Below are 9,480 nucleotides of genomic sequence, written 5' to 3'. Positions count from 1 at the left end.
AGTTCGCTTGGTCTAGTTGGGGTTAAGGAATTTTGCGCTTGTTTCCGTTTGTCCCATGGGCATTATCACTGTTATCTAGCTTGGCGTTCTTGTTTGGGGACAGGGCCTTAAAACCTGATACAAGGTTGGTTTTTGTTTTGTAAGGCGCGATGGTTTGTCCTTGGGTATGGGATTACTTGGCTGGGAACTTCTGCAATTATTCAACCTCTTAAAGGGTACCTCGATTGATCCGTAATGGTTCAAAAATATTTTAACTTGAACATAAGTAAATTTTCATTACTAGAGAGATTGGATAACAGCACAAAATGAGAGAGGAAAACAGAAATGGCAACAAAAGGATTATATGCATAAATCTCATTTTAATGACTACAATAGCATTTTATGACTGCCGCTAAATATCGTTTCAGTTAGTACCGACTTCATCCCATTATTCATGGAACTGTACAAAAGTTTCTCTGTCCACAGGACATACAGAATGTTGGCAACTTCCCTACATGTTTTGTTTAACAAAAAGAAAACATCCTCTTTACATTTACAAAAACTTTACAGATCGGCAGTTAGGAGAGTCTAAAGTAGCTCTTTGCTGTTAGGAAGATATGAACGCAATTCCAGAGCCAAGTTTCCTTACAGACCAGGTGACCATGACAACTCATCAAGGGCTTCTGTCTTCACAGCTGTTGGAAAAAGAACAGGATTGGGTCTGTTTGCAGTCCAACCAACAGAATCTGGTCCCACAATATGCCCTGTTTCACTGACTTCAAGCTTTGCTCGAGTTATCTCTTCAAGATCTAGAAGCGTGACAAAGGATGTTAGACTTCAATGAACAGAGTAGATGACGATTGAAGTGTCTTCATATATGATAAATGTCTAATAATCTCATCTAGTTATCCAGATAAAGATTAACAGGATTCCATACCTAGATCAGCTGAGATAAGGGACTCTCCATGGTAATTAGGTCCTGCCAAAATGGTCCCTGATGGTGAAACAATAACACTGCCCCCACTGCATATTACCGTGTCCAATGACAAGTCACAATTTGAATCTCCATCTATGCATTTGAGTGGCAGAGGATAGTCTTTCCTCTGGCAGAATTGGTTGGCAGATAGAACAAAGCACCTTCCCTCTATTGCGATGTGAATCATGGATGCTCTCCATTCTTCCCTAGCATCAGCAGTTGGTGCACAGTATATTTCGATGCCTGTGTTTATGGTGGAACAACCAGGAAAAAAAAATGAAAAGAAAGATGAGATCCAGTTTCTAATGGAAGAATGGCAAGCCGTAGTCACAGAAGAATTATGCTGTCGATGATGGCAACTCATTTGATACATAACAGCACTGCTAAATCATCATTCGAGTTACACAAACAAAATGCCTTTGTCTGAATTGTATTTGCAGGGTGAATATAGTGGGAAGCAATGAACAAAATAGACTTTACGAGGATTCCGCAAGAGGCAAGAATGAAAAATGATACCTTTAGCATACAATTGGGTCCTCAAAGATGGGATCCTATTGTCCCAATAGAGAAGGCCACCAACTTTCCCAATTGTTGTCCCATATAATGGCAACGATGATTTCTCTCCACAACACCATACTGCACATTCGGATGCAATTGGCATTAGCTTCCGATGTTTTCCAAGATACCGTCCCATGGAATCAAAAAACAGAATTGCACTAAAGAGATAGAATCCGGCTCTCTCCACTACTCCCATTACTAAATGAACTTTATATTTACCAGCAATTTTTGCAAGTCTATCCACTTCAGGGCCTGTACACACCAAAGTAACAAATTAAAAAAATAAGGAATGAGGTGGATGGAAGGAAATGTCAAGTTGTGCTTACAAAGAGGTGGATGCAATGAGTAGTAATCAATCCTAAAAACAAGAAAGGGTTATATTCCTTGGTTTGCCTTATTTAGAATCCAAATGCAGCATCTTTTCTAGATGCACTAACTAACAAGGAATCAAGGATAAGAATGCTGGTCACAAATATTTTGGCATCTTGTCATAACAATGATCCAATCATGGCCATATATAAAACTCAAAGTGCCCAATTCATTTCATTCTTAAAATGCATTTAAAAGTCCAGAACTGGAGTTATTATAAGTAAAGATAATTACCTAAATAGAGACGTGGCAATGGTATAAAAGATGTTTGAAAGGAAAAGAGATGTGACCTGGGACCTCAATAGTTGATGCATGATACTTAAGAAACACCTCATTATCTTCAGTTGAACTAGGAACTGCCACAGCCTCAAATGAAACACCCCTTGGATATCCACCAACGAATGCTTCTGGAAAAACAACCAACTGTGAACCGTATGCAGCTGCACCAGCTATTAGCCTCTCTGCTTTATCTACTCAATATATATATATATATATGTCAAAACCAAAATTAATAATTATAAACAAAAACACTAACACTGTGGACCACACCGTGAAATGGGTAGGGCCATTTTCAATTTTACCGAAGAAAAGAATAAATAAACAAAAAAGGCGGAAAGGGCCCAGTAAGATTTAAACAAATTTCTCATCATAATTTCAACATTTAGTTCATTGATGCATCTCCCTCTGCATAAAAACTTAAAAACAGGATAGGAATGGCCCCTTTACTTAAAAAACTAAAAACAGTATACGAGTCCCTTCGAACCAATTAAAAAAACAAAAAAGCCTAACAAGTTTGCTACTGAGTCAACTCGGTACCTAGCGTGGCGGGAGTGTCCAAGAACACAGTGGATGCTTGAACCACTGTAGCCCTCACTCGACCCTTTGCCATGCAGTCAGGGGCTGACCCAATTAAGCGACTCGGGCAACTCATCGGATCGGGCAGGAGTAAGTCGGGTCGGGATTGTTGAAGGAGCCATTGGATGGTTTGGCCGTGGGTTTGGTGACCCATTTCCCGGGTCAACCGGAACACACCGGAACAGCAAGTTAAAGGTATCCTGATCCGCCTGTCACGACCTTCTACTTTGGTGTGGCGGTCGCCCTTGTAACGACGTCGTTTTTTGCTGGGCCGGAGAGAAAGAGTTCCAGCCTCTTGTTTTGCATTTCCTGGGTGGAAGGACTGTTGTTGTCTGTCAAGTGTTTGAGTTTGGGAATCCATCTTGAGTGATTTCTTTTCTTACAGTTGGGTTTTGGAAGAGGAAAGCAGGGAGTTGTTGTAGTAAAGTCATTACTCTGAATTGGCAATGGGTAAAATAAGTCATTTGCTTTTGTGGGTTTAATGGAACTAGACGAATGATTTCTTTTTTAATTTTAATTTAGGATTTCGTTTCTTTAAATTATGCATTTGATCTCTTTATTTTACTACAATGGTGAATGTAGTTTTATATAATAATTATAAAAATCAAGTTCCTTAGCATAAATATCTTATGTTTGGCAAAATTACATGACATCTTAACTATTCGAAAGTGTTTAATATCATATTTTTAATCCTCTTAAGATTATACAAATATTCGAAAAGTAAATTTATGATTAGAAAATATACATCTTTAGCTGAATAAATATAATGCAAATGTGCTTTGATTGGTATTAGAAGCACGAAAGAAATAACTGAAGTAAAAAACAAAAAGTCAAGGAACATTAAAGACATAAAGCAAGAGTCGACCTATAAGAGCTTCAATCAATTCTATGGTAGAATGGTTGAAGAATGATTAAAGAATTGTGAAGTATAGAAGGCATAATTGACCCCATGAGCTCCATAGTCGATCCTGTGGCAAAATTGGATGAAAAATCACGAAGCTACAAAGCCATAGTTAACCCTAAGGCAGAATGCAAGCATAATTACACTTTTGAATAATCATAATTGACCCTGATGAAGATATAGTCGACCTTGAGGTAGAACATTTGTAAAATTCAAATATTTAAGGAGCCATACTCGACCTTAATGAAGCTATAGTCAACTATACAAAGCCCAACTTCAAAATCACAAGCTAAGTGGATCTAATAGAAAACTTTAAAAATTGAGTATAGAAGCCCTAATTCATGATTTTGAAGAACCATGGTCGACCTTAGGAGCATTATAGTTGACCTTCAATTTTCAACAATGGTCATATTTATTTCAAACTTGTGTCTAATAGCTCCAAACATCCTTAAGATTATAAAACTCCACTCTTGACTCATTTTGAGGTAAGAAAAAACAACACCAAAGTGAAAAAACCTTCAAGAGCCTTCAAGCTTATCTTTCCTCTTTAGCATTTATCTTAGTCTTCCAACAAGCACTCAAAGCCATTAAAGCTATCTTACTTGCAAATCCTTAAGCTGATATTTGTGAGATTATTTCTTCTCTTTATATCCAAGCTTAAACCTTTAGCACTCAGCCTTTATAAAGTACATTTTTACTATTACTCTTATTGTACATACATTTGTAAATGTTCTAACTTAACCTTGAAAAATTAGTATAAAGATTATCACTTGATCTCGTTAAAAAGTAAGAATCCCTTTGTGAATTGTGTAAAAGTTATCGCTTGATCTCATAAAAAGTGAATGTAAGAATTATCACTTGATACTGTTAAAAAACAAGAATCCCTTTATGGATTGTCTAAAGGTTATCGCTTGATCTCGTTAAAAAATAAGAATCCTTTTAATGGATTGGAAATTCCTTGATGAGCCAATGGAGTAAATGTAGGCATTTAAGAATGCAAACTAATATAAAATCCTTGAGTCCTGATTTATTTTTATGCCTTATGGCTTATTGTTGATATTTGCTTTAAAGAAAAATCACTTGGTTTATTTTTGACTCAAGAATAAAACTTGTTTTTCAAAAAATAGTTATTTTTAATTGAGCTTGCAAAGAAAATTTTAAAGTACCTATTCATCTCCCTTTTGGTATTTATTGCAGTGAGCTTACTACACTATCAATTAATATTAGAGTAAGAGCTCAATTTGTAGGTTTGATAGCCTTGGGTGAACTATTCTAGTATCTTAAATCATAAAAAATGGAGGTTACGTTAACCGTGCTTAGTGAAGGTAATCAATCAAAAGGCTACTTTTCTTTGTAAGTATTAACTATCCTTATTGGAAAAAAACATATGAAAATGTTTATACAATTTATAGAGCTACATGTGAGGAATGTTATATTAGATTGTTCTTATGTTTCATAAAAGGCAGCAAAAGGGAAATTAGTGATTACGTCTAGGAAGAAGTGGAGTGATAAAGATAAAAATTAATTCAAACTAATTGTAAAGCATATAATACCCTCTTATGTGCCTTAGGTGCTAGTGAATTTAGCATAGTTGCTATGTGTGAAAATGCTAAACAAATATGGTATAATTTAGAGACCACATATGATGGCATAAATCAAGTTAAGGAATCCAAGATTGGATTGTTTACTCATGATTATGAGCTTTTTAGAATAAGAAAGGGTGAATCAATTAATGAAATGTTTGAGAGATTCATCGACATTTTTGGAGGTTTAAAAGCTTTAAGAAAGAATTCTTAATGCTCAACTAGTGAAGAAAATTCTGTATAGCTTACCTAAATCTTGGAGACCTAAAGTGTTGGCTATAGAAGAAGCTATAAACCTCAATTATTTAAGCTAGAAGAGCTAATAGGATCCTTACTCACTTATGCAATTACCTTGAAACAGGAAAGTAAGTTACAAGAACCTAAGAAAAAAGGTGTTAAGAAAAAAAGAATAGCCTTTAAATCTGTAATTGAGGAAGAGGAGAGAAGCCCAAAGAGTGAAAGTGAAAATGAAGAGGACATGGCCATGCTAGCTAGAAGGTTTAAAAGGTTTATAAGGAAGAACTTTAAAGCCAAAAGACCTACAAAAAGGGATGTGCTTGAGAAATAGCATATAAGAGATTACCTGATATGCTAAGATTGCAAAAAGCACAATCACACTAAATATGAATGACTCAACAAAAAAAAAACACTTCAAGGAACTTAAAAAAGAGACAAACGATGACAATTTGGAGTAATAGTGATGATTCACAAGATGAGGAAGATGATGAAATTGCAAATCTTTGTTTCATGGCGCTTGATAACTACAAGATATATCCTATTCCTCACAATATTGATTTTCATGCTCATGATGAAAAAGATTACACTTTTGATGAATTACAAGATGCTTATGATGATCTTATGTTTAAGTTTGAAGAGAAAATGTTGAAATATATAAGCATCGTAGCATAGCTTGAGGTTGAAAATAAGAACCTAGTTAAACTTAAGATTTAGTTGGAAAATAATGTAAAAAACATGTACCTTGAAATGAATGAGATGAAAAAGAAAAACAAAAGATTGCATGCTACATTCTCTAGATTTCAAGATAGCCACTAAAAATTGAATGGCATATTGGAGTTGCAAAGGGCTTTCTTTAACAAATAAGGGTTAGGTTATGATTTCACACAAACAGAAACCCATCTCAAAAATTCCTTTGTTAAAGATAATAAAAAGTATGGTGGTTTTTCAAGATGCATTTGTTATTCTAAATTTGGACATCCTACTTTATCTTACCCTTTGAGAGTTATCTTACAAAAAGATAAAGTTTGCAAGGCATACATGGGTCGCAAAAGGAACTAATCTTACTCATGATGAGATCATAAAAATTGATAAGGTTCACAAGGGAACCAACGTTGCAAATCGTAAAGAACCTAAGAAAATTTGGGTACCAGAAACAAAAGTTTAAGTTTCCTTTTTGTAAAAAGAGCTTACAAGCACAAAGTCAATAAGCACAAAAAAAAAGGTAAATTAAATCTTTCATTGTACAAAAAAATTATTAAGGTATGGCATGTACAATATTGATTATGAATGTTCATGTATTTTATTTAGTACATGTTTTATGAAATTGAAAATATGCTCACCAAGGGTACTTAATGATGATATAATTTTGATGATATGCTCTTGTTGAAGAAATTCTTTTAAATTGTCATTCTTATATGGACTAGAGAATTTTTTCAAAGTGATTGATTGATAATCCTTAAAACAATGCATGATGAAAATTGAAAATGATACTTGATGAAGAATGATATTTAGGATATGCATTTGAACCAATGTGCATACATTCTTGAAACTATAAGTATTTGAAGCACACATTGAGTATGCACTTAAATGCTCATGCCTTTCTAGTTCCATAAATATATGAGTATTAAATCAACATGTTGATTATCCATAGTAATACTCATTTATTATAAGCTCATGATTTGTCCCCATAATGGTTACATGATCAATCTACGAAAAGGTAATATTATGCTATGATATGATTAACTACTTTATTCCTTTTCACTGTGATGTTGAACTAATGGGTGCTCATAGAGGAGTTGATCATTGACCATGTTCCATGATTCTTGAGCAATTGGAATTCACAACAATAAGCTAGATGATATATTAACAAATGGTGTTCTTCTTTATTGATAATATCTCTCAAACACCATTTTGATCATGTGTTTAATGATGCCTTAAATGTGTGCTTGAATAATTGACATATATATATATATATATAATCACAATGCTCCTCACTATAATTATTATATTTTTGAAATTTATGCTTAGTATATTTTGTTGATCATTTGATTAAATGTTGATGTGAATATATTTGTTTGTATATGTGTGTGTGTGTGTGTATTTGTTGATTATATTGTTTCATAGATCATGTGAATATATGATTGTATGTTTAATTGTGGCATGTTGCATTACACATTGTTCATATCTTACATGAAGGCACTATGCACTCAAGTTATTGAATCCTAAGTCCTTTTAATTACATATCATGATTTTTCAAAATGAATTTTGAATTTTAAATATAGACCTTTAGTCACACATAATTATGTATCAAATAAGTTTCATTTGTTTTTCAAGCTTTTTCAAGAAGCCAAGTTCTATTTATGTGTATTTTGAAAGACAAAATTTACATTTTCAAACAACTATAGTTGACTACCACATTCAGAAGGTTAACTATACTCGTTTTTAAAGAGCCAAAACATATTTTTAAGAAAACCATAGTCAACTATGGCACAATTAATAAAATCTATTATATAGAATTATTTTGTCACATTTTTAGGGTTTAAGTAACTAAATCCTTGAGATTTTAGGTTCAAATTAAGTATTTTAGTTTTTTTTCTTAATTAAGTTCAATGCATATTGAGTAGTTTAGTTTAAATTATTTTAGTTAAATTTTATGTTATATTACTTTAAATTACTTTAAGTTTAGTTATTGCTATTCTTTTTTATTGCTTTTGTAAGAAATTTTATGAAAAGGCCTCATTTAGTGATAATCCATGCAAGTATGATGATAGCTGCATTTGTATATGCTGCAATATTTTAAGTATAACCGTTTTTATAGAACTTCAATTAATATAATTTTTAAACCACTGAAAAGATAAGAATAGGGTTACAACTTTCATGTTTACCACTTTGCCCTATTTAGCCGAAAAAAAGGAAAAATCACATCACAAAATGAAGTAATGTAATAAAGACAGCATAAGAGAAGACATCCAATACATTAACTCGAGCCTAGGGCACCGCGGCACCTAAGTGGGAAGCCCGCAGCGCCAGACATGTTTCCAAACATATGTTTTTATGGGAATTTTGAACCTAGGGTTTTTGAGGAGAATTTAAAGGATCTTTTTCAAAGGTTTCAACAGGGAGATAGAGAGCAATTATTTTGAAGGAAACAAGCCAAAAAAAAAGCTAGAAAACAAGAGAATTCAAAGAAGATTTAAGATTCAAAAGCCTAAATTATTAGTTTTTCTCTTTACTTTTTTTTCTCTCTTACTTCCTTTTACTTGGATTAATGGTTAATTTTCTTTGGATGATGTTTTCATTAGATATTATGAACTAATTTACTCTTTATAAGATTATGATTAAACTCAACATGTAGTTTGAATACTTTATCTCTCTTTTGCTTATTTTCAATGGGTATGAGTTATTTATTCCAATTCCATGTTTAGTACTTATAATTTCTTGATCACTAATTAGATTGATTTTGATATCTAAATACACCATGACGAAAAGAGTTTAGATTAGCCCAAGAATGGAATAACATGTGTTCAAATTCACTTAATTGATAAGGTGATTTGATTTACGTATAGGATAGATATATATCTATGTGCCACATATAGTCAAAACTAGAGCACAAACTTGGTGAATCTACCTTCAGTTAAATTTAGATAGATATATAGTAAATTAATTGAGACAGATATTTTTATGTACACCTCAACAAAGACTTATAAATAACATGGGACTCTAAGTTAGTAACTTAATCTATAGTAGTAAGTTTAGAGAGAAAACGAGAATTTAGATGAAGTGTTAAGGGATATCATAATCCTAGGCTTTTAATCAATTGTTTTTCTAGTAAATTTTGCTTTACAACTATTAGTTTTAGTTTGTTAGTTCAACTTTACTTTTAATTAATCCTTTAATTTTGATTACTTGGATAAAATTACTTTACTACAATTTTAGTACTTAGCTTAAGTTGGTGCAATTCCTTGTGGGATTTGACACTTTATTTATCTCTATATTACTTGTTGCAATATGTACACTTGCGC

At 32.9% G+C, this 9,480-nt stretch overlaps 1 protein-coding gene across 3 annotated transcripts; it reads right to left on the bottom strand.

The window, feature by feature from the left end:
• Nucleotides 1-325: 325 nt before the first annotated feature.
• Nucleotides 326-3,301, bottom strand: LOC110420958 (bifunctional nitrilase/nitrile hydratase NIT4B-like). 3 transcript variants are annotated; one of them, XM_021434393.2, is made up of 6 exons: nucleotides 2,699-3,299; nucleotides 2,173-2,352; nucleotides 1,733-1,765; nucleotides 1,472-1,591; nucleotides 917-1,198; nucleotides 326-788 (listed from the first exon to the last, which is right to left on the bottom strand). In XM_021434393.2, the coding sequence occupies exons 1-6, from the start codon at nucleotides 3,096-3,098 to the stop codon at nucleotides 625-627; spliced, it is 1,179 nt and encodes a 392-aa protein (XP_021290068.1). In that variant the 5' UTR covers nucleotides 3,099-3,299; the 3' UTR covers nucleotides 326-624. The 3 variants fall into 3 exon arrangements, with proteins under 3 accessions (XP_021290068.1, XP_021290067.1, XP_021290066.1); XM_021434392.2 differs by having other exon boundaries at nucleotides 1,472-1,765; nucleotides 2,173-2,289; nucleotides 2,699-3,301; XM_021434391.2 differs by having other exon boundaries at nucleotides 1,472-1,765; nucleotides 2,699-3,298.
• Between the last annotated feature and the right edge of the window lie 6,179 nt (nucleotides 3,302-9,480).

Source organism: Theobroma umbraticum, unplaced genomic scaffold (genome assembly GCF_002168275.2).
Source record: "Theobroma umbraticum cultivar Fairchild unplaced genomic scaffold, ASM216827v3 scaffold_86.0, whole genome shotgun sequence".
NCBI lineage: Eukaryota > Viridiplantae > Streptophyta > Magnoliopsida > Malvales > Malvaceae > Theobroma > Theobroma umbraticum.
The sequence above is the reverse complement of the archived record's forward strand: the minus strand, read 5'-3'. Positions and strand labels throughout refer to the sequence as shown.

Excerpts from the sequence above, each read along its gene's own strand:
- LOC110420958 (XM_021434391.2), bottom strand. The coding sequence starts at position 3,098 with ATGGATTCCCAAACTCAAACACTTGACAGACAACAACAGTCCTTCCAC. Across the intron at positions 2,353-2,698 it reads GGACACTCCCGCCACGCTAG|ATAAAGCAGAGAGGCTAATA; the intron begins GTACCGAGTTGA and ends TATATTGAGTAG. Across the intron at positions 1,199-1,471 it reads GACCCAATTGTATGCTAAAG|GCATCGAAATATACTGTGCA; the intron begins GTATCATTTTTC and ends CCATAAACACAG.